General features: G+C 44.3%; 1 protein-coding gene across 1 annotated transcript; it reads right to left on the bottom strand.

Annotated features, from left to right (window-relative positions):
- Positions 1-498: 498 nt before the first annotated feature.
- Positions 499-18,551, bottom strand: DCAF4 (DDB1 and CUL4 associated factor 4). Its single transcript, XM_054027712.1, has 14 exons — positions 18,428-18,551; positions 17,004-17,121; positions 15,243-15,334; positions 14,167-14,324; positions 12,526-12,608; positions 11,657-11,759; positions 10,148-10,291; positions 9,362-9,411; positions 7,635-7,714; positions 5,459-5,554; positions 5,251-5,348; positions 4,328-4,504; positions 2,441-2,555; positions 499-927 (listed from the first exon to the last, which is right to left on the bottom strand). Exons 2-14 carry the CDS (start codon positions 17,111-17,113, stop codon positions 713-715), a joined length of 1,521 nt encoding a protein of 506 aa, XP_053883687.1. The 5' UTR covers positions 17,114-17,121; positions 18,428-18,551; the 3' UTR covers positions 499-712.
- Positions 18,552-25,010: the final 6,459 nt, after the last annotated feature.

The following is a 25,010-nucleotide window of genomic DNA, read 5'->3' as shown; positions in this document are numbered from 1 at the left end:
GGTATGAATAAGACGTTTGAAGACAAAGATACAATGGCATAGAAAAGGGGGGACAGCATGCTGTGTTGGGAGAATGCAGAGAGCATCAAAGGGGATGGGGAGTAGAAAGAGGGGGAGCTCAGAAGCAAAGTGACTAGGCCTAGAAAGACGCTACACAATATCAGTGAGTATGGAGCCCTGTGAGATGAAAAGAACTCCTTATATTAAATACGTTCACTGTAATCTCTGAGGTTGCTTGTGTTCCTGGAAGCCTGACTGTTCCAGTTTTAACCAATCTCTGTTTGGTATTATAGAGCAGCCTTACTTTCTGGGCGGTCTGGGGTGCTCTCCTCCCATTTCCTTTTCATGTCTCCCCCTTATTGGAGAGTCAGTGGAACAGTTAGCTTTTCCTATTCAACTTTTGCCAATGAGTTTCAGCTACTGGCTGAAAGTCAGATCCCACAAATGATCCTTCCTTCCAAACTCTCAGCTGAATTAAAAAAACCTGTACTCTGTAGGAACAGTTAGTCACTTTTATTTACAACTGCCTGGTAGTTTTAGAGCAGATACAGTAGTAAGTTGCTGAGCCTGCTGGGCGAAGTTCAAAACTCCACAGACAGAGCAGGCAGGGCAGCACCACAGCTTGAGTCAATGCAATGGTGACAATAAGAGGCCACACCTAACAGTTGTCTCTTGAGTCATGCAGGGGGGCTGGAAGATCCGTATACCCGGTCTAGGGACAACATGGATTATCTGAGTTGTAAGAGAAGTGGTAGAGATCCTGCTTGACTGCCATGAGCAGGCCAGGAACTCCTCGTCTGCCGCCGAGTCTCGAAGAGAACACCACACTGGGGATGGAGTCCCTGGAGGATGGGTGTGGAGAGGGAATCATTCTGAGCAGATGGGCATCTTGGAGACTCCAAATTCTTGTGTAGCAATCCTGACCAACTGGAGAGGAAAAAGCACTGCAAATCAGGACAAGGAAATGCTTCCACATAAATGATCATAACCACCTTTGAAAAATTCTGGTCCCAGAAGAGGAAAAAGGTATTTAATACACTATAACAAAAGAACCATTGCCCATCTCCATCCATGCATGAAAAAAATCCTGAGCTCCTCCAAAAAGGAAAAACATGACTCAAATATTTTACTCTACGTAGGGTAGGATGGATAAAAATAACTGTAGGCAAGATCTCAAAAAATCAGGCAACATAGAGCTTAGTACGTCACTATCCAAAGCAGTATCCCCACTGCTAGGTTCTTTATTATCAATCATAATGAAAAAAAAAAAAAAGCTCTTACCATAATTGTGCTGTTTATGGCGAATGCTAGAAAAAGCAAACAAATTCAGGAATATCTTGGTGTTTCTATAGCCCCCTGTAAAGGGGTTCCCTTCACTGCAGCAGTACCTCCTGGTGGCCAGGCATGGTGTATCAACTGTCTTTTGGTGTGGCACCCCCTAGCAACATGCACTCTGTCACCACAGTGGTGTGTCTTCCCATAACTCAGCCCTCCCGCCAGGTCACAATATTTATATCTGCTCCTTTTGGGGTGACAGAGTACAACCAAACTGTAGTCCAATTACCTTATTGTAGTCTTCCTTCCATCTCTGGGCTCTTGTCCTTACACCCCTTACCACAGGTGGTTTCACCCTACCTTTCTCGGTGGCTGGTAGGGGAACCCAGGCCCTCCCTCTACTCTGGGCTCAAACCCAGGGACCCTGTAAGCTGGCAGCCAAGGCCTACTCCCTCAGATTCTTTGCTGCCTCCCTAGATGCTTCCTACCTCTCCTATCCCCCCAGAGAGTGACTGCTGGCTCTCTCCCTGCACCCTCTTTCTGCCACAAACTTCCTAGCATTATAAACACAACCCAGCCCTTCCTCAGTGGGACTTCATTATCAGTTAAGCCTGGCTCTCTCTTGCAGATGCTGACAAGTATCTTAACTGACTTCTCAGGCCCACATGAATCCCTTCAGAACCTGTGTGGGGTACACATCCCATCACATTCCCCTTCATCCTACTGTCTCCTTTGGATATCAAAGAAAAGACCCAATATACTCCTGTTATTTAATAGGACTTTCCAGGACATCTATCCTTCTATGTAAATTAGTTACCCTTTTTATGGACTCATGAAAAGGTTTAGTACTGTTTTCTTTTACTTCTAAATCAGACACTTGCCATTCTCTCTCTTTCATTTTGTCTTTCAATGTCTTTCCTAACTTTTGACTGAGAAATCCTACTGGCTGGAGCATCTCTTTTGAAACCCAGAGGACCATCCTCATAATTAAAATGCATCCAAATCATTTTTGTTTTGAGTTACACACTTGTGGTTTATTATGCTGTTTCCAAAGCCAGAAAGGAATGAATGCCCACATAATTTCCAATAGCCTATCTCTACAAATGCCCCACATACCTGGGTGTAGAGAACCAAACATACATGCACTATGGAAAAGCTGACACACCTGCTGTAACAAGCCCTTCCTCCTCATTTATTTGCAGAGGGAGAGTAGCATATTCGTTATGATGGCCATCATACTGTTTCACACACTTCACTGCTCTCAGGTCCCATAGCTTTATCTGTAAGTGGAAATGGTAATAGAAGAAAGCCCATTTTAGTGAAGCAGGGGAAATTTTTGACAGTTGTTGCTGGTGATAGGGAGAGAAAGGAGTAGACACCCAAAGTTCTACAAACTCCTAAGTGAATTCCTTCAGTTTTGGAATTACCATCTAGACACCGGTTAGGATACTGGCTGTGGGAAACCACTTATAGAAAGGCTCGTTCCATTTGTTTTATTGCAGGCAACTTGTCTAGTGGATTGAGCAAAGGACTGAGTTTTAATTTTGCTCTGCCACAGACTAGTTGGGTGGCCTTGGGGAAGTCACTCTACCACCACCACTCCATCCCCCATCTCTGTTTCCCTATCTGTAAAAAGGAGATAATACTGCTTATTTACTTAACTCACAAGGCTGTGGTGGGGAGTAACTGATTAGGCCATGTCTACACTGGGGGCACTACAGCGGCACAGCTATGCCTTACCTACCTATGCTGCTGTAACCATGATGCAGACTACAGCAATGGAAGAGATTTTTCCACTGCTGTAGGAACTCCATCTCTGGAGCATCAGTCACTATGTTGATGGAAACATTCTTCTGTCAACCTAGCTGCGTCTGCACCAGGGATTAAGTCAGCATAGCGATGGTGCTCGGGGTGTGGATTTTTCACACCTCGGAGTTCCATACCGATGTTGACCTAAATGTGAAGTGCTAAGCATTACTAATCCCTTTTCTAGGGAATGATGCAAGAACTAGCTAGTTGGGGCAATGGAATACAACTTTTGTGGTACCATACGCTGCCCTGGCAACTTGTTAGAAGCCAAAGGAAAAATGAACTTCTGTATTTTTCTGCCTTTCTCTCTCCTTATCTGTCTTCTCTGCCTGTCCTCCCTGTTTTACCTCCTCCATAAACTCCACATTTTCCTCTCCTTTATTCTCTATTTGCCCCTATTCGCCTTTAATTCATTATCAAAATATCTTTTTTAGTGGATCTCCCAGCTCTTGAATCCTCTCTGGTGGAGTTGCTCAGGAGGATCTACATCAGACTTCTTATAATGACCCACTGACTAGCAAGTAGCATCTCCATCTGAGTCAGGGAATCCCAGTAGAATTCCAAGTTCTTGAGTGAGCGTGTTGTGGCTGTTCCAGTGCTTCGTGCTCATACACCAGTTGGAGAAGACAAAGGCCATGTCTACACTAGTGAGCTTATAGCAGCACAGCTGTACCTGTGCAGCTGAGCCGCTGTAAAATCACTCATGTAGCTGCTCTATGCCAATGGAAGAGAGCTCTCCTGTGGACATAATTAAACCACTTCCAACAAGTGATGATAGCTATGTCGGCAAGAGAGTGTCTCCCGCTGACACAGCACTGTCCAAACCAGCGCTTAGAATTATAGAATATCAGGATTGGAAGGGACCTGAGGAGGTCATCTAGTCCAACCCCCTGCTCAAAGCAGGACCAATCCCCAGACAGATTTTGCCCCTGATCCCTAATTGGCCCCCTCAAGGATTGAACTCACAACCCTGGGTTTAGCAGACCAATGCTCAAACCACTGAGCTCTCCCTCCTCCTGATGTGTTTTTTAGGATCAGGAATAAAGATCAGAGAATACAGACATCTGCAAACCAGTCACAACTTCCTTCTGACCAATCAGTGAGCTGGGAAAGCTTTGAGAGATTGGTCAGGGGACGAAGAAGAACTAAAACTCTCTAAAGACAGAGACATCCTCTTTCAGGTCTTTCATGGCCAACAGAACATATGAGACACTATCTAGCTTTCCATAAAAAGAAACTCTACCTTTCCAGCCATGTCTGCTGCCATAAGATAGTACTCAGCTTGGAGAAGGCGCACAGATGTGACTGCTGAGTCATGGAAGAGACGGACAGCTTTCCAGCTGTGGCCCCTCCGGCTGCGCTGACGAATGTCAATGCTGAAAACCTCCCCTGAACGGCAGCCATTGTACAGCACTGGAGTCTAGACAAACCAGAACATGCAGGGAGATGAGTCTTGTAACATTTAACAGTATCAGACAGGTTTCTCTAGTCAGTTGTGGCCACTTTCGTAGGAAGGGTTCAAGTACTAAGATAGTCCTTCATTGTAGTGCCAGAATATTATCACTGTACATGGAGGATCACAAGAACAGAATTGCATAGTCACGTTGCAAAACATTGCAACCAACTTAGGACTTTCCTTCTGCTTTCAAACATTTAGCAGTAAAAAAGCAATGGAAGCTTGGTCTGATCAGGGGAACAGAAGTTGAGAGTCTTAAGTTCTAGTTCCATCTTTGCCACTAACTGACTCTGAGCAAGTCATTTAACCTCTCTCTGCCTTACTTTCCCCATCTGTAAAATGCAAACAATATAGATACTTAGTGTGTGTGAAGTGCTTTAAGATACTCAGATAACAGGCACTATGACTTCAAAGCCGTATTATACTTCCTTGCATTTGTTGTTTCACTTTCTTTTTAACCCTTTTCTATTTAGCAAAATTGATCCCGCCCCCTCCATCCCACCCCACAATTCCAATGGAGTTTGAAATCAGTGTAGCTTATTTTTGTTGCTTTTCCATGGTCAGCCACATCATCAAGTGTCAACTTCATTACTGAGCAGCTACTGAAGCCACCACAAAAAGTAGTCACAGTGAGTATAGGGCTGCTGGTTCCACAAAATCAGCAATGCATACATCTCTCTAAGAAATCAAAGGCCCATGTCCCTTTCTACCTGGGTAGCAAACTGTTGTGCCAGTACATCACTGCTTGTTCCAAATGTCTGCCGATGACCAGTCATTGCATTGGTCACAAGGACTCGTCGCATCAGCCCTGAGAAAGATAAAACAAATACATGGCCATCATTTGGGCAATACAGCTTGGAGGCTATGATGGTGGTGATCTTTCCCCTTGAGAAGTAGTACAAATACATTCCTGCTTACCTGTGCTGAAGCAGTTATCAGCCTGGGGGTTCAGGCACCAAGCACAGGACCAGGCAGTAGAAATCTTGAAGCTGCACAGCATTCCAGGCTGATCTCCTAAGAGTGGCAATAGGGACGAGAACAAACTGTGAAGCCCCCAGGCACCACAAGGAGATGTGGGAGGAAGCTTCAAGTTAATTGTGCCCCTAGAAAATTTCACCAGGCCTCTGTACCACTTACAACATTCAGGTTTTCTGCTTCCAGTGCACTAAACCACCCAGTTACAGGCCTATTGCTACCCACCCTTCTTCTGGAAACAGAAGATTTCTCTACCTGATGCTTGAGTGATTGCCAAAGAACACTGCCATGGAGAACTACTCTGTAGTCATAGGCATGATTCTGGGGGAAGGGAGGGAAGACTGAAAGAAATAGCTACACAATGCACCCACATTCGCAAGGTTTATAAAAACTGGGTATACACAGTGCTTTAATACAACTGCATTGGAATAAGGACACCATTTCGGCTTCCCCAACAGCCCAAAGCCTGTCTATGCCCCTGCCTCTCCCCTTGACTGAGAATTCATAAGGATTTTCAAAAAGTAGCACATTAGGCACTAAAATTATGTTCATGTGGGGGGAAGGAATGGGGGAGAAGTGAGGAAAGCTCTTGTTTGGACAAACACAGCTTTGAACATGCTACACTGGCCCTCCTGTCTGCTGAATTAGCAAAGTTTAATTATATAGCAACACACGAGATTGCATTGTTCCCTCAGCTCCCAACCCAGTTCAAAACTAAATCTACTGACCATTCCTAAGTGTGCAGTTTTTATTCACTTCACACAAGTATGTTAATGCCAAGCCCTCAGTTTAGGGTTAGAGATGACACTGCAGGTGTCTTATGTATCTGAAAGCTGTGATTTTCAAAAGATCTTAAAACAGTGGTCCCCAAACTGTGGAGGAACATTCAGGGGGACACAGCGGGGCTTGGGCCAGCCCCCACAGGAGGCAGGGAGGGAGCACCACCCAGCCCCACTCTGCCCCTTGTTTGGCTCTGGCCCCGCCCTATACCCCAGCTGCAGCTCAGGTGCCAGCTGCAGCCCCGTTCCTGGCCACAGCTCCAGCCTCAGCAACTGACCATGGCTCCTGACCACAGTTCGGGGTGCGTGCACACACATGGACAGGTTCCATTATGGGTAAGGGGGGGCACAATGGAAAAAGTTTGGGGACCACTGCCCTAGAACTACTTTTGTCAACTGGTAAAGCATCCTGCAGTCTTCAAACAACAACCCTTCCTGTTAGCACTAATGCTATGTGACTGTTTTTAAAAAGCCTCTGGAAATAACTCATGTATTCTCACCCCATCAAGGTGCTTTACATGTTTGTCTTCATCAGACACTTCTGTGATGTAAATTTAACTGTGGCCAAACTTGCACAGGACACAAAAATTAGAGGTGTAGCAAAATTCGAGAATGACACTACAAAGAGACCTGGAGAGAGCAGCATAGTGAGGACTTAAGTCAACTAAGGGAGATTCCACCCTTATGAAAAGGAACAGCACAAATACAACATAGGGGAATGTAGCAACACCCATCAAATTAAAGCCAATTTATTTTAACCTTCTCTCTTTTAATATTCATATGTTTTCATATGACTGGACACTATACACTTTGCTTGCCATAGGCTGGGGGTGGGAGATCAGTACTGGAAGAGGAGCAGAGGGACCTACAAGAGGACTGCCATCTCAAATAGTCCCATCAATAAATGTATGTGAACAACTACTGTGGGCAAAGGTCATACCTGGGAGAACAATTGTGCACTGGTTCACTCCATTTGAAAGGACCAGATAGTTTGAGTGAGCACCTGTTGGGCTATCTATCTATCCAGGTTCTATGTATTAAGGGAGGCCAAATAGCTTACATAGGAAAAGTTCCAGATAAATATTTACTATATAGGCGAGTACATTTTCTGCCAAGTACCATACAGTTAACAACTGGTGCCATAAGCGATCCTTGTTAACTAGTTCCTAAAGTTATTACTATCCAAATCAGTTCTTGGGCTTCATCACACAGTGTTAATATTCATTCTTGTGATGCTTACAAAACCACTCAACGTATTAGAGAATGAAAATACAGAAGTCATCCCTCATTTAGGCCCTCTTCAGACTACAACTTCTAACCAGAACAGAAAGGTATTCTACCTGGGTTAGAGTTGCTGAATAAGGATGCTGGAAGCAGACTGGCACAGCCTGGAGTTTCTGCAATCCCCATGAGGCACAACTTGCTGGAGCCTGTTAAAGAAAACCAAGATTTCTCCCAGAAGTGGCACATGTTGCATAAAATTACTCAGGGGGGGGGGGGGGGGGGGAGAGGGAGGAGATGCCTCTGAAGCATGGTACACAATATTCTGTCCTTCAACAGTGCCTCTCGGATGACCTTTAAAGTGATTTACAGTCACTAATGAATTAAGCCTCATCACACCCGTGAGGTGTTCATTCCCCTTCTCTCATAGGAATTAGAGGACAAGATCTGTAATTCTAGGATTCTAGTTTTAATATTTAATGTTACCCAATACGGAAGGAGATTGGGAGGAATAATAAAATCTTTCCTGATTTTTCCGATCATAAAATATCATCCACATATAGAACTTTGGAGAGTGAAGACATAAAAAATAACGTTTTCCAAACTACTTTGGGTCTGTCTTTCCCAGTGCATAAAAAAAAATTAAAAATGGGGTTGTATCACATTGCTCTCTGGAGGTAGTAACAGGTATGGGCAGAATTTAAACTTATTTTTCCAGATCAGTGTGATGAAATTATGATCAATAGATGGGCGAGAGTAAAAACTCCAGGCCTGTTTCAGTGCAGGTCTGAAACACCACTCTGAAAAGTCCTCTTCCTCTCCTGGTAGTATGACCATGACACTCTGCTCCCTCACGCTATCCACTGGCTTCTTGCCATTGGCTGAATAATTTTCATGAACTCCTTGTTCTCCCTTTCAAGGGCCTTCAGAATCCAACACTTGCCTACATCTCCCCTTGTTTGCTAATACTCCAGCACACACCCTTTGTCTGCCAACAACCTCACTTCCATGCCCCTTTCACATTCTCCCATTTGTGTCCCTGCACCTTCCAAGCATGCCTCCGTCGGTAAAGATGTGCATCTTTTGTGTAGCATTCTGCCATTAATCTCTAATCAGACATTCCCCATTGCCAATCCCAAACCTGACACCCTGATAGGTTCACAAGAGAAAAACACTTTAAAGAGCTCTTCTGAGAGTTTTCCTACCCCAGCCCATTACTTTGTCCTTCCTGCTATTTCCTCCCTATACCCAAAAGTGATTTGATGTAATTTATTCATTGTGTTAACTCTGAGGGTTAGGTTGTGAGATCCTTGTCTTTTGACTTACTATATATCTGAATGCTGCCATGTGTACTTATGACTTAACAACATACTTTCTTTCAGCTTTAGGGCTTCTTTTGTTATTTTCCAGTGACCCATTAAGCCCTTTTGAGGCAGGTACTTGAAATTTCTTGTTGTTAAGTGGCTGTCAGTCAACCTGTAGAACTCTTTGCTGGAGGATGTTGTGAAGGCCAAGACTATAACAGGGTTCAAAAAAGAACTAGATAGTTCCTGGAAGATAGGTCCATCAATGTCTATTAGCCAGGATGGGCAGGGATGGTGTCCTGAGCCTCTGTTTGCCAGAAGCTGGGAATGAGCAACAGGGGACAGATCACTTGATGATTACCTGTTCTGTTCATTCCCTCTGAAGCACCTGGCATTGGCCACTGTCAGAAGACAGGATACTGGGCTAGATGGACCTTTTGTCTGACCCAGTATGGCCGTTCTTATGTTCTGTTTTGTGAAGCAATTTGCCGTCTAGTGGAAGCAAGCCTGAAGCTTTATTTATTTATTTTTAAAAAGGATATAAAACATGGGAATCTTGATGAGTCAGCGATGCCCAGCACACAGAATTCACCTACAAACAAAAGCAAGACAGACCAATACTTGCTGTCTCCTGTGTAATTCAGAAAAGTGCATTTTCAAAAATTCCACATAAGTCTGAAAAACTGAGCACACACCCTTAGTATACTGGAGAATGCCAAGAACAACCTGGAAAATTACTAGTGATGACTAGCCCAATAAAGAGAGACAGGCATTTCAGCCTCTTGCTAGTACTTGCATGAAGCTGAAAAAGGTCAGCACCCAAAAAAGTCTCCCCAAACCTGGATGGGCCCATTCAGCACACCTCTTAACTAAGACAGTTTTTCTCTGTGGAACTGGGCACCTACAGGTCGTCGTATTTTGTCCTAAAAGTTCTTCCAATTCAAAGAGAGGCTTTTTTTTTTTTTTTCCCCTTTCTTAAGACAAAATAGAGCAAACAAATCAACAGTAGAATTAATCCCTCTAGGCCTCTCTTTTCAAGTGCTGCCAAGAGTAATTCTGTGGAAATATACTGCTCATGAAAGGTGCTGGACTGACTGCTTTGCAACACCATTCTCCAAAAGCAATTCAGGAGTATCAGAGCTCAGGTCTCTGTGGATTCTAAATTTACTCAATTCCTTATTGCTGGATTCTTCCATTCTCTCTTCCTTCACCCTGTCCTACCCTCCCCACTTCCTCATTTCTACTCACACATCCCATTGTACAACATTTTGAGAGTTCCAGAACGGAAGGAAATCCTCCTGGATGAGGAGCCAGTGGAAGAACCGTACCTTGCGGTTTGTGAAGTACAGGTTGTCATACATCTCCACCGTGAGAGAGTCCTTCCCTAAGCCACTGAGGTTGATGATACCATATTTACACCCTCCATGTTCTACATCATTCACAGTGAATATCCGCTCACAAGCTGTGTCTGCCTGCAAAAGAAGTGCATCACTATGGGCAATTAAATTAGACCTGGCTTTAGGTTGTCTGCTTGGGTCCACAATGAGAAATCCATTAACTTTGCTTTCCCACCATCACCTGCACCACAGACACTGCATGTATGTGGCCATCTGCATTCTAGAGAGATTCACTAGAAAAACATTTAAGATACGCTATTTCCACTTCAACACCTGACAATAATGAATGCTGTCTCCTATTGGCTGAGTTCTGGCATGACACTGTGGACAGATCTTGCTGTCATGAGGAAGCATAATCAGTAAGTACAGGCTCCAGCACATAAATGAGGCCTGCATAAAGAATTTTCATTCAGTGTAAATGTAGACTTTTCTGTCATTTGAAAGCCTCCTTCCCCTACTGGATCAGATTGGTGCCGTTGCAATCAAAGTGCTGGTCCTGAGTTCCAGATTTTGCTCTCGTTTAAACCAGTGGAAATTTTCAGTACCCCCATTGGCTTCAACAGCTTTCACTTACATGGACCGGATGAGCAGGGAGCTTCCAAGGCAGCCTCTGTAAGATGCCTGCCCTTGAAAGCCGCTTCACACCACAGCGCCAGTCATAGCAGGAGCCATGGAGTAGGGGTAAGTTCAGGGCTTCTCAGTCCGCTTCTCCTCACTCCCATCTACATAGCCAGGACTCAGTGTGGGTGAGCTTCCCAGGTAGCCTCTGCTATCAGAAGTTCTCCCCCAACCCACAAAAACCCCCTTCAGATCCAGAGACTCATGATGTCGCTCTTAACATCTGCACAGACTTTCTGGACTATAAACTCTGCTCTAATCACCGACTTGACTCTTCCACCCCCATTCACTCCATCAATCTGATGCTTTCCCTTTCTCCTCCCTCTTTTGTTATACTCCATTACCCACCTACCTGTCCTCCTCTCTCACCAGCAGAGCTTGTCAATTATTTTCATGACCTTTCCTCCCACCCTTCATCTGGTTCTGTTTTTGCAGATTATAAACTCTTCAGGCTAGGTGTTAAGAAAGCACCCAGCACATTTTGGGCACTACCACAATATAAATATGTAATTCAGAGCAATATTTGACCCAAGGATTTATTCATTCCAGCAAAAGAGTGGAAAACAGTCAGTGCAGACTGCTTAAAGGAGAATGGTCACAGGGAAAAGATACCATATTCATGCTTAGCTGGCCCCAGAGCTCCCCAAATCTGGAATACCTTCTTTATGGGAGGAGAAACTGCCAATACAATCTGCTACAAAGAAAAGCATTTCCCAGTGTACATAACCTATATGTTGGGTTATTACAAATCCCAGAGCTCACAAGAAAATAACTATAGCCAAGTGCTCTCTGGCCTTAAAAACTGAAGTGCCCATAACATACCACTATTAGTTTAAAATTGTTGGTTCCAGTAACTGAGGAATCTGGGCTCCGAATCTCTACCTTCCTCCTCTGCATGCAGTTCACCTTTAATTCGTGGACCAATCTATAAAGGAAAACATGTTTAACTATGCTGATATTTAATGCCAATGAAAGGAATTCTGGGTAAAAGGCATTGAGATGCTTCTTTATCTCAGCAGGTTAGGCAGCAGGTAAACAGCTGGCAGGTTGCAGCCCCAACAATGTATAGCACGAGCAACCTTCAAATCCCAAGACTCAGAGGAGGTCACCATATATAATCTTCGGGGACCCCATCTGTACGTACACCAGCCTTGTCCCACCAATGCAATTTCCCAATCAGCTTCTACTGCAGAAGGCAGGTTGCTGGCATCTGCTGACACACTGTCTACAGTAGCACTCTCACTTGCACCACTGAAGCCATGGAAGTTAAGGAAAAGAGAAATTTCCTGTAGACTAGGTCCATTAAAGTGTATTTACATAAGGGAAAACTCTACAATATGCTTATCAAGTGCAGGAGAGTATGTATTTATGTTAAGGATGGGAAATTTCGCACTCAAACTATTCAAAACCCGATGATTAGAGAATATTTTTTTGCATCTTAATTCTTGTCATTTTAGGGGAGACTTGATGAGCCATTCTGTAGGCATGTGCTGCATAAAATGTAATGGAAAAGCTGCACAGAAAACAACGGGCTGTCTTATCAAAAAGGCAGTGTATACTTTTGTATCTATTACTGATGCTTCTCCAGCTCTGTCCCTTACTGGAACAACAGGGTACGCTACAGATTAATGGCAAAGAAACATTAGCAGTCAGACTTTATAGGGTGAAAAAAGGATTTGAAATTATCCTACCTGCAATAATTGGTGGAGCTGAGTAACCCTAACTGCCTCTTGCGTAAGACAAGCGATGAGTTCAATCCAGCTCTGGATGTTTTCTATTAAAAAAGAACAAATGAAAGCGTGCAATTATGTGCTTGCATAGGATCAAAAGCAGCCCATGGTTCCGTCATGTCTCGGATATTTGGGGAACAATTTATCCCTAAGCCCTTGCATTTAAAAGCTGTTTTTCAAAGGAGAACAAAGCACTTCCCACCTTAAAAAAAAAAAAAAAGGTCAAAATATCCACTCTGAGGGGGAAAACGAATTATCAATGGATAAATTCCCTCTTGACCTCCAGAATAGTGTCTGGCTGCTTCCAAACACAAAACTAACCGAGTGCCCTTGAGTCTCCTGAATTCCACATAATTATCCAATTTTTGCTTAATACTATGTGACTGTCTCATCTTGCGGTTTGAAATCCATGCACCATTTTCACTACAAAATAATGTCTCAAATTCTTATCTTAAATCAAAAACTCTGAAATACAATATGGCCACCTAATGCTGCCATAGAAACTTTAGCTTTGGCATTTCCTTTTTTATTTTAACTGTGCAACTTTAATGTTGCAATAATCAAGCTTTTCCATTTGTCATTTTACAGTTGGGCTGAATACTTTCAGTGCTCATGAAAGCAAAAGACGGAATAGTACATGGAGCTGGGGCAAGGCAAAGCATACCAGATTTTTACAAACCATTTTGTAGTCTTAACGTAGATTGAAAGTCACTTTTTAATCAAACAGGTAGTTGGAGCCTGACTTTCAGAGGCGCTGAGCACCCACAGTTCCCATTGAGATTAATGGGACCTGCAAGTGCACAGTGCCTGTGAAAACTAGTCCACTGAGGTAGTCACTTTTTTAATGGAGACATCGGTCTGACTCCATAGAGAAGGAAGCATATCCTGGCCCCAAACGATAGTATTTACTCTCTCTCAGAGAATTCATTTGTTCGGAAAACTTAAAAATAAATCAGTTAAAGAATTAAAATTAAATTAAAAATGGGCTCTGTAAGAAGTTTAGAACCTTGTGTCAGACTTTTTTTTGCCCTATGATCTTAGTAACAGAACCATAGAAACATCAAACTTCCCATAACTTACTAAAATCTTGTCCTTAAGCTACATTTGAATAATTGTTAAGGATTAATCATATTTTTTTTTTTATTCTTCATAGAAGTTTTTTTTTCAGCAGATGCTAAAGGACACAATGTAAAAAAGGACTATTAATCCTTAAAAATAAAAAATAAAGCATATGCACAAGATTTTAGTGAGTTTTATCAATGAACTGTTTGAAGACTCTGTGACAGGGCAGAGTTAAGGTTTTAAGTTTAACCTTAATTGTGAATTTCCTGACTTTATCTACTTGGTTTTGAGATAATTACATCAACCCTGTAATGTATTTTACCCTAAATTACTGATTATGTAGTCTCAACCATAACTCCATCTTAACATAGTTTTTTTGGGTGGTATGAACAAATGTTTGGATATTTGACCTTGAACATCAAGCATTAGAGGCGATTATGCCAAAGCTGAAACTGGAGGGTTTTATAACCTGTAACCCATCCTGGTGTCTTGGGTCACAGCACAGTAAAGTTTAAATGAAATTTCAGAGACAGAACCCACCTTCTTTTGCATTTCCTCCTCTTCTAAGAGCTTCAGTCTCTTGTACTCCATCTCTTTGTACTGGAGACTCTCTTTGGTGAGAGGGTTGTAGTTATTATGTCCAGGGAGCAGGCGGAAATAGCGGTTCTTTTCAGGGTCATAGTAAAATCCTGGTAGTTCTATAAAGAGTAAATACCAAACAAAATCAGACTGAGAGCAAACCTTTTCTATTGCCCTTTGACCTCACCCAATACCATAGTAGCAGCCAAGAGACAGCCACTTTGGGGATTCCAAGTCAAAAAGGACACAGAAACTTCTGCTTCCAGACTGGCAGGTCACAAATGGGGAAAGGTATTGATTACATTTATGGCCACCTCAGCAAAAGCCAGATCATGCTCCTATTATCTGTAGAGGAAATGTCATTACAGGGATATGGAGAGGGAGACCAGCTGTAATGGAGATTGAATTCAGCAAACAGAAGTGGGGAAATACAGGGAAAGGTGCTCCAGACAAAGACATGGCCCACTCTTCTTGAACATAAATAAGTCACAAAAGACACACTGCTGACAAAAAAATTTTTTTTTAGGATGCCCCAAACACCAAGAACAATGGACAACTGATCATCGACCAAACATAAAAGCAGCAATCCCTTTCCCCAGGACAAACACCTTTTCCTAATTACACTTCCCAAATCAAAGGCTTAGATACCTACAATCCATGAGACATTTCAATTGTGGACTGCGCTGGCTCACTCAGGGTACGTCTACACAGCAAAGAAAAACCTGCAGCTGGTCTGTGCCAGCTGACATGGACTTACAGGGCTCTGGCTGTAGGGCTGTTTCACTGCTGTGTAGACTTCTGGACTCAGACTGGAGCCTGAGCTCTGGGATCAACACATCCCACAGGGGTGTGTTGTATTGTTATATTTTCTTTGTCTATTTAACATAACTCTTTCAATAACGTAACTTTTAGAAGATTTCTGCCACAGATGGCTATAGATATTAGAGAGGCAAAGTAAACTATGACAGGATCTTCTATCTTCATGCACCCAATGTTTAGGTGCTGATTTTTGGCCCCTGCACACAGTGGTCCCTTACCAGGCACTGGAGAGCTAGGACATACTTCAGAAGAGGATCCGCTGTTGCTGGTGTCTGCATTCAGTGAGTTCCATGGTTCCTCTTGTTCACACCTAACAATAATGCACTGTTATGTCCGGCTTGCAAAATTGTCTTGAAAATTTACCAGCCCAGATGTAAGATTAAGATTATTCTAATGAAAAAGCTATTTTGCTTTGTTAAAAACAATGATTTTCCCTAGGTGAGTAGAATTTGGCAAGGCTGTTAGTATATTGTGTATACACGGGATATGTACACAGAATGAACATACAATGTGACAATAGTAATACTTCATTTTCATCTTCAAGGTATTATATAATCATTAAAAGGTCATCATCATCTTAAAATCTAGTCAATTTTACCTGAAACTACTTTTAATGTTTTTTTTTTTTTTAATATTGTACAACTGCCCTGAGTTTTCTTGTCAATTTTTGTGATTTGCTCTCTTCCTGCCTCCATGTTGTTATGTAAAAGATCCACACAAATAACAGGGGAAAACACACTATCTCTACAGTGAAACTGACACTATGGGTGAAACCTTGGTACTGCTGAAGTCAATGTGAGTTCTGTCTTCAGTGGGGCCAGGATTTCACCCAAAGTGTTTTGAAATGCACAAAGTAAAAAAACTGAAGAGATCAGAGAAAATTACTTCTTTATTTCAATTACAGTGAGCTTAGCTATTTTGTGCAATAACAGTAGGTAAAAGACTTTCAAAACAGCAGTAAGCTATTTTAAGTTGACGAGGTCCTTTAGGTTGAATTTCCCTGGGTTATTTTCTTAAGATTCTATTTAAAATTACATGCATAATGTGTTGCTAATTCTCAATGTTTCTGTTCATACTAAGTTCTGTAATGGATCTTATAGCCTGTCATTCTGAAAGCAGTAGGTCAAGCTGGCTTAGAGGCTGCATGATTTAGTGTTCTGAGAACAGGATTAGAACCAAGGAACTTCTTAGTTCTAATACTGGCTCCACCACTGTCTTGCTGTGTGGGATTGAATTAGTTACTTAAAGGACAACAATTAACACACACAAAAATCCCTTAAATCTGAAACCCTTTTTAAAACCTGTTTCCCCTGTATAGTCAGAATGAGGGTCCAATCCTGCAAACACAGGGGGAGGGATAGCTCAGTGGTTAGAGCTTTGGCCTGCTAAACCCAGGGTTGTGAGTTCAATCCTTGAGGGGGCCATTTAGGGATCTGGGGCAAAAAAACAACACAACACTGTCAGGGACAGTACTTGGTCCGGCTAGTAAAGGCAGGGGACTGGACTCAATGACCTTTCAAAGTTCCTTCCAGTTCTGTGAGATATATATTATAAAACTTTCCATGTGAGTAGTCCCAATAAAATCAATGGTTCATAATGTTTGCAGAATTAGAGCCTTAGTCAGTTTCCCCTGCTATTTGTGTGAGTGAGTATCTCATAGCAACAAGGGAGAGAAAAAAATTTAATGACACAAAAAGTTATCAGAAAAACTCACAAAGGCAGGTGTAATATGTAAACAACTTTTTATTGTAAAAATGGGCTAGATTTCAAGATAACAGAATCCCTATAAACTTTATCTCAGTTTCCCAGTCTGTAAAAAATAGAAAATACATACCTATTTTACAGTAAACATTAACAAAACAAATTAAGAAATACAAAAAAACCCCACCACCCCCAAAATCCCAACCTTCCTTCCCCCATACTACCTTTGTGAACTGTCTTAAAGCCCACAGATAAAGTATTAAGCGGTGTACACTTGCCTTTCAGTAAAGCTACAATGGTTGGGTCTTCTGTAGTGGTTGGGATGGTGGGTTTGTCTGCGATTGCTCCACCCCTCCTTTTCTTTACTTCTCCAATTGTTTCTCTTCATTCCTCACACTAAAGCACACAGATACATTCACAACCACAATTTCAGTTCCAATTGTCTGCAAGGGTTCAACACACAGGGTATTCTCTTACTACATAATTTTCCTCATATTTCAAATTTGTCTTGACACACTGCTGGTCAAAACTAAAGAGACAGTGAAAGAAGAAACTTATTTTAGGATGAACACAGAGAGAATATAAAGGCCACATACTTGTAATATAAGTAGAGAAAGAACAACAGCTTGAATAATTTAAAATGAGATTGGACTAATTACTGGAGACAATATAGTATGCAATAATCCTTATTTGGCCCACAGGAGAGCAATAACATTTCTTAATATATGTTTTCATCTAATTTCTATGTATGAATGCCCAGGTACCTAGAATTTCTATGGACCAAATTCAAGCCTGGTGTAAACAACTGTAAATCAATGGAAATACTCTTCCTAACACCAGGGCTGGATTTGGCTCTATGGAGACAGTATGTTGGCAGCAATAATATTCTTCCCTGTCAAACTAAAAATTGCAGTGAGTTAAGTGCAGTGCTTCAGATTATAACATCACGTGCTTTTTAGGGTGTCTAGTCTCTTTCTGCAAGGAATTAAGATAATATCAGATTGATGGAAGGAGAAATATCAGTTTTACTAAAAAGTCTTATTTGCCTGAGTTTTAGTTAACTTTTGGCTAACCTATTTGTCAATGCTTTGGTTATACTGAATATATTTTAAATGATAAATTCTGGATATCCCCATGAATATAATACCTATTTTGTTTTTCAGTATTTTACTCTTGCAGCACGATGACAGAGACTAGTATTCCTGCAGCATGATGACAGTATGGACTCTTGCAGCATGATTTACATCACAGTAACAATACACATAACACCCAACAGTTCAGATCAGGAGCAGTGTCCCATTATGCTAGGTGATGCATAGACACCTTCAACAATATGGTCATTACCGGGTTTTATGAATACAGCCCCCCCCCCCAGTAACATGAGTCAGGGTACATTGCTTGCTGGATTTCCTGAACACAGAGTAGCCTGGTGATTGGCAGTGCTTTTTTTAAATCTGCATTTCACCAACCTCCCTCTGAGAATCCCCCTCCTATACCTTCATGACGTGCACAGCTGAGGACCAGGTCCCTGCTTAACTGAGACTCTCCCCCCTTAGCCCCAAAGAAGTCAGGGCCCTGCCCACGTGCCCCTGCCCAGGATCCCCCCACTATGGGTTACTGCCCGGCGGAATCATGCAGGAGCGAGGCCCGCACGGGCTGGGAGAGCCCGGCCCCCATACGGTAACCCCCGCCCGAAACCCACCTCTCTGGGCCTGCTGCTCCCGGTCGCCACTCGCCACACGTGAAAACAGCCCCGCCTCCTGCACTCGGCTCCGCCCATTTACCGCTCCCAGCCCGCTTACTGGTTCAACTGTCATTGTTGTAGGCTTCTGATTGGTTCTTAACAGTATCTATCATATGACATACTGTTCGCCCTGCCAAGAGAGCAAAGGGTCAGGCCTCAGGTGATCACTCGCTGGGGTGGGTGGGTCATGTCATGTCACGTGACGGTCGACGGTAGAAGACCGCCGCGGGCCGGTGTGCCTAGGAATGGGGTGGGAAGTCTGGGCCGCGCGTGCGCAGTGGCAATGGTTGGGGGGCGCCGGGTGGCATTGCCTGTGACTGCTAGTCGCGCCGCAGCCTGGGGCGGGTCGCCATAGCCCGCTCATTTGTTTGCCCGCGGCTGAGGGGGCCCGGCACCGGCAGTGAGGTTAGGGCGGGTTTTGTGAGCACCTGCCCCTGGGTAACTGAGACCCCAGCTTCTTTCCCCCGGGCTGTTAAACAGACCCCGCAGCTGCTGACGTGGGGATGAGGCGTTACAGCCGATCCCGGAACACCCTGATGTCAATCAATGCCTCCTAGACAGTCACGGGTCAGCTCGTGCTGCCTGTCCCCGACAAATCCCTTCCCAGGGGGTTCGAGATAAGGCTTTGGATGTGAGCCTGATACAGAGTATGAATGATTTCCTGGAAGCACGCAAATACGACTGTTTCGTAGGTTTGCTAGCTTAAGTTAAAAGGATAAACTGAATTAGTAGAACAACTTTTTCTGCAATGTTATTTGTTTACACTGACTATTCCTGCTTCTGGGACTGGGAGCCACAATAATAAATATTTATGAGCAGTATAATATGTATAAATAGTTTAACATGCATTTAGTGTTTTTATAATACAGTGTTATGTAAGAAACAACAATACATGATACCTAGGTATTGGTGTGGTTTGCCTATTTTATAAGGAAAGAGAGTAGCTCAAAATATATCAGAAGACCTAGTAACTAAGCATATAAAAGCCACCTGAAATATACAAATTCTGTAATTCCTGTGGCAAAAACCTACCAAGTGTGTCATGTACATCATGACTGTTAGATTATTTTATTTACCAGCAGTTAATCTTGCTGTTACACATAAACAGTAAGTCTGTTATGCAGTATATTATGTGCAAGTCCCTGCTCTTAGGCCCCAGAGACCTCAGCAGCTCCTACAGCCTCAAGCTACAATTTCTCCCACAAAACCTATACACTGTATATAGTTTATTAATGTTAAAAGTTATGTTAATCTTTCATTGTAAGTGAGGTATGTGCCTCTAATTCCTTTTCATTTGGGAGTTTATTCAACTGCATGAGGAATTTAAATTGGGGCTTTATGGGGAGAATTAAGTTCTATTCTCTGCTCTTCTGCTGACTTGCTGTGTTACCTTGTGCCAGTCACTTACACTCAATGTCTGTTTTGACCTTGTGAAAGGGGGATAATACCCACTTCACAGGGGTATTGTGAGGTCAAAGTCACTTTGAGATCCTTGATCCTTGGATAGAAATGCAGAATATTGTTTACTGAAGCTCTCTAGGGGATTCCAGTAACATTTTGGCATAAATACACCTGAAGTGAGGCTAGTGTTCTCTGATGGAATTGGAGAAATGTTTGTGAAAGAAACAGACAGGTAAATACAGGGAAAGAAATGGGTGTTTTCTCACGGAAGCCCAGCGTCTACTGAGAGATTTGGAAGTGACACCAGTCTTTCCATGGAGACATAAAAGTTCACATGTACCCCTCCAGCACCAGTAAGGCAAACCACAGATGTTGTTTTAAAAAATGAGCAATCCTCCTATACAAAGGAATTGAGGACTCTGAGCAAAAAGCAGAGATCTGGAAGCTATGCAAGCTGTCAGGGCTTCTATGCCCTCTGAAATTCCTTGTCTAAAATACACAAGAGAGCAGTAGATACAAGTAAGTAGATTAAAGGAAAACCCACTTTGAAATGTAAATGTAATTAAATGTCACATTCTCTCCCCCCTTTCATAACTCTTCCCAAAATTAATTAGAAGCTTAGAACCTCATTTTCTTTAACAATTTATCTTGGATAAGAAGGAAACCACACACTTCCGTCAGGACAGATTGTTCCAGGAGGGTCATTCTCTAGTCCTTTCTTGCTTTCCTGAATTAAATGCTATTAAAAGACATATTGGAGAAGTTCACTGCTGGAATAAAATAGAAGAATTGCAAATAAAGTCTGGGCAGGACAGCTGTAGGACCGTAACATAGTAATTGAAGGTGAAAAGGCGGCAAGGGTACAGGACAGTCCGAGGTGGGCAGTAAAAGGCAGGCGGAAGGGGGGCAGGACAGGAGGTAAGGAGAGAGGTGTCAAGAGGCAATTATAAGCAGCAGGAGGTTAGGACAATGGTGGGCAAGTTGTAGAGGCAGGTGGCAGAGATAAATGGCCAGCAGATGCCAGGAAGCATAGGGATTGGGTAGAGAAGGGGTGGCCAGTGTGAGGTCCTTGGGACTCTTAAGAATTGGCCTTGAGAATAAGCATGTTATGAAGAAAAAAATATTTTATTACTAACTGGAAATATGTTCCCTGCGAACTATTTTTCAGGAAGAGAGGAGTGAAGAGCAAAGCAGCCTCTGAGCTCCTGCTCCTTTAAGAACAGGGAGAGCAGAGGGGTGGAGCCATGTAATCTCAAGGTGGAGAGGGGATTGGGGGCCAACCAACCAACCATACAGCAGCTGATATAGGAGGCACTGGGGCATCCAGGAGAGAGAATGAATGGTGGCAGGAGCCCCACAAAAAGATGTAGAGTGCCCCTACTGTAATAGATTTTAGAAGGATTGTGGGGCTTTAGCCACTGACTTTAATTGATTTGGGGGGATTTTAGGGGTGGGGTGGATTTCCTGAGGAGTATGGGGGTTGGGGAGAGAAGAAGGGAGAGATTTGGGTGCTAGGTTATGTTCTTGGGATTGCTGGGGTCATGTTAAAGGAGGGAGGCTGAGATCCTAAGGGCTGGTTGGAGGGAAGGAAAAATGGGTGTTCCTGTGGAAAGAAAGTATCAGGGGGTAACTGTGTTAGTCTGTATCCACAAAAACAACAAGGAGTCCGGTGGCACCTTAAAGACTAACAGATTTATTTGGGCATAAGCTTTTGTGAGTAAAAAACCCACTTCTTCAGATGCTTGGAGTGAAAATTACAGATGCAGGCATTGTTATACGGACACATGAAGAGAAGAGAGTTACCTCACAAGTGGAGAACCAGTGTTGACAGGGCCAATTCAATCAGACTGGATGTAGTCCACTCCCAATAATTGATGAGGAGGTGTCAATTCCAGGAGAGGAAAAGCTGCTTCTGTAGTGAGCCAGCCACTCCCAGTCCCCATTCAAGCCCAAATTAATGGTGTTAAATTTGCAAATGAATTTTAGTTCTGCAGTTTCTCTTTGAAGTCTGTTTCTGAAATTTTTTTGTTCAAGTATGGCTAATTTTAAATCTGTTATATAATGTCCAGGAAGACTGAAGTGTTCTCCTACTGGCTTTTGTATGTTACCATTCCTGATGTCTGATTTGTGTCCATTTTTTCTTTTACGTAGAGACTGTCCGGTTTGGCTAATGTACATGTACAATGCACCTCCCTTTGTCAGCCCCTTTGATTATAATGTCAGAGTTGTTTCTGAGGCTGTGGATGGCGTTGCGGTCTGCACGGCAAGTGATGCTGTTTGTTCACAATTTCAGCCTGTGCACGTCTGCGGAAGCACTCTATGTAGAAGTCCAGTCTGTCATTTTGACCATCAGGAGGAGTCCACGCAGAATTCTTCTTCTTGTAGTGTTGGTAGGAGGGTTCCTGTGGGTTCAGTGGAGTGTTGAAAATATTCCTTGAGTCGGAGACGACGAAAGCAGGCTTCCAGATCACTGCAGAACTGTAACTCACCCAACAATATTGTTAATCTATCCAATCACACACTTAGGACAGACTCTTCCGCCGGGCTATCTTGGGGACTCTTTTTCTGTCCCACCACCCCCATGAACAACCACATCGGCCTGGAGCGGCGAACCGCGGCCTGTGGGAGCTGTGATCGGCCAAACCTGTGGACATGGCAGGTAAGCAAACAGGCCCGGCCCGCCAGGGGCTTTCCCTGGGGGGCCGTGTGCCAAAGGTTACTGATCCCTGGTCTAGGTCTAGTCAGTAAGGAGTCTGAAGAAGTATCAGAGGGGTAGCCGTGTTAGTCTGAATCTGTAAAAAGCAACAGAGGGTCCTGTGGCACCTTTAAGACTAACAGAAGTATGAAGAAGTAGACCTTAGTGGCTAGCTATAGGGTCTCTGGGCTGGAACCCAGAGTAGAGGGAGGGCTTGGGTTCTCCTACCGGCTGTGGCAAGTGGGGTGAAGCCTCCTGGATAAGGGGTGTAAGGACCACAGATCCCAGCGATAGAGGGAAGAGCTGCTATAAAGTCATTGGACTGTAGCTGGGTTGGGTTCTCTGTGTCCTGGACGGGATGGACTCTAAAGTGTGATCTTGCTGGAAGGCCAAGTTTCAGGAAAAGAGACCACTGCAGAATGGAGTGACACCATATGGGGAGACAGCTGCTATGCCATGTCTGGCCATGTGGAGGTGCTCCCGCAGTGAGTGAGCCCTTTTATTGATGGGGTTTTTAAAAGCAGGGTTCTTAGTTATCCACTGCTTCACTCCCCAGGACTAGCTTCAACTGCTTACAATCTGGTTTGGCACAGGAACATGAGTGGGGAGTTGCCTTTATAGACTGCTCAATTTCTTAAGAATTTAAGGCAGAGCGGGGGTGGGAGGGGGAGTGGGGAATGGCAACCTTAAACTGCCCTTCCCCTCCTGCCTGTGGCTCTTTGAAATTTTGAAATAACCCTTTCAGTACTTGGCTTGAGGTGGTTGGACAACACAGGGTTATCAGAAGGTGAGCAACGGAGGGACAAGTCAGTGAGAGGCCACGAGTAGGAAACAGACAATTGAAAGCTAGGGCACTTTCAGGCAGGTGGGCAACGAGAGGCAATCCTCAGGTGGGTAAGGTGTCAGGAAGAGCCAAGGACAGCAGTCAGTCAGCAGGGTGCTACGGTAGCAGCAGCCGAACAACAGGAGGAAGTAAATGTAACGGGTGGCTTCTTCATCTAGCCTCTTGCTTAAAACAAACAAAAACTTTCTTAGCCTGTAGTGTTTGTTTCTGCACAGCTGGCTTTTTTGCCTTCCCCTCTTTATCCAGGGTGTGGAGGTTCCAACCTCCCAGTCCCAAACTGAATGTTAGAAAACAGGAAATGGTCAGGTAAGGTCTCCACCTGGGCCTCTCTGAAATATTGTCAAGGTTTCAATAAAACAGAAATCCCACACTTAAGAAAACTGGGAAATGCTGAGTTAGGGTAGGGTTACCATATTTTGTGCCTCCGAAAGGAGGACACTCCACGGGGCCCCGGCCCCGCCCCAACTCCGCCCCTTCCCCCAAAGTCTCCGCCCCCTCCCCTGCTTCCCGCGAACATTTGATTCGCGGGAAGCCTGAAGCAGGTAAGGGGGAGTGTGGGGGGGAGGAGGCGCGGCCCAGGCTGGCCCCCCCGGCGTTTCCAGCCTGGGTCGGCTCGGGCCCTGGGGTGCCGGCCCCGGGCCCAGCCCCCGGCTGAGCACCCCCGGCCCGCCCAGCACTGCCAGTCCCCGGCCCAGCCCCTGGGCCCCCGGCCGAGCACCCCCTACCCGCGGCACCGCACCGCCGGTCCCCAGCCCGGCCCTCGGCACCGCATCGCTGTCCCGGCCCCCGAGGCCCCGGCGCCGGCCCGGCCCCCGAGGCCCCGGCCCGGCGCCGGCCCGGCCCCCGAGGCCCCGGCCCGGCCCAGCCCCCGGCCCGGCACTGTACCGCCGGCCTGGCCCCGGAGCCCCCGGCCTGGCCCCGCTCCGCCGGCCCGGCCCGGCCCCCAAGCCTCCGGCCCGGCCCCCGAGCACCCGCACGGCCGGCCTGGCATGTCCCAATTTTCCCGGACATGTCCGGCTTTTTGGGCTTTCCCCCCGGACGGGAATTTGGAGCCCAAAAAGCCGGACATGTCCGGGAAAATCCGGACGTATGGTAACCCTAAGTTAGGGTCCCCCTTGCAAAATGCCAAAACTAGATTTTTGCCATTCCCAAAAGTTTAATTCAGAAAACTCAAATGTTGGAGAAACCAGGAAATCCATTTACTTGTTCTGTTGAACGTTTTGACCCTCTTTTTCTTGCTTAGCCTTCACAGACTTGTTAAACAACGGAAAATGTGCTGCTTGGGCGGCGCGTGTGGCATGACAGCGGTTCTAAGGGGGTGTTCTTCCAGGATTCAACTCTTGGTTCAGTGACTTGTGCTTTAACTTTTAAGTATCTAGCACTAAAAGTGACTCAGAGCAAGGCCTGTGGAGATGCAGATGGTTGGAAAATTCCCAAGTGGCTGTGATAGGCTGCCAGTTTTTTGTTTTTTTGTGTTTTTTTTTTTTTTTAAGTAGGACCAACATTTCCTGATTTTTAAGCTGTTTTTGATTCAGTGGGTCTGATTCTCCTCTTGGATTAGTTTTAGACCAGAGAGCTCCATTAACTTCAACAGGTTAATC

The sequence above is a fragment of the Malaclemys terrapin genome, chromosome 4 (assembly GCF_027887155.1).
Source record: "Malaclemys terrapin pileata isolate rMalTer1 chromosome 4, rMalTer1.hap1, whole genome shotgun sequence".
Lineage (NCBI taxonomy): Eukaryota > Metazoa > Chordata > Testudines > Emydidae > Malaclemys > Malaclemys terrapin.
This window is presented reverse-complemented; position numbering and strand designations above follow the sequence as displayed.

What these genes read in the sequence shown, in the direction of transcription:
- DCAF4 (XM_054027712.1), bottom strand. Translation starts at nt 17,113, where the DNA reads ATGAAGAGAAACAATTGGAGAAGTAAAGAAAAGGAGGGGTGGAGCAAT. An exon ending in TCCTAGCTCTCCAGTGCCTG is followed by an intron (nt 14,325 to 15,242) that starts GTAAGGGACCAC and finishes TACTCTTTATAG; the next exon opens with AACTACCAGGATTTTACTAT. An exon ending in CACAACAGTTTGCTACCCAG is followed by an intron (nt 4,505 to 5,250) that starts GTAGAAAGGGAC and finishes TGGTTTGTCTAG; the next exon opens with ACTCCAGTGCTGTACAATGG.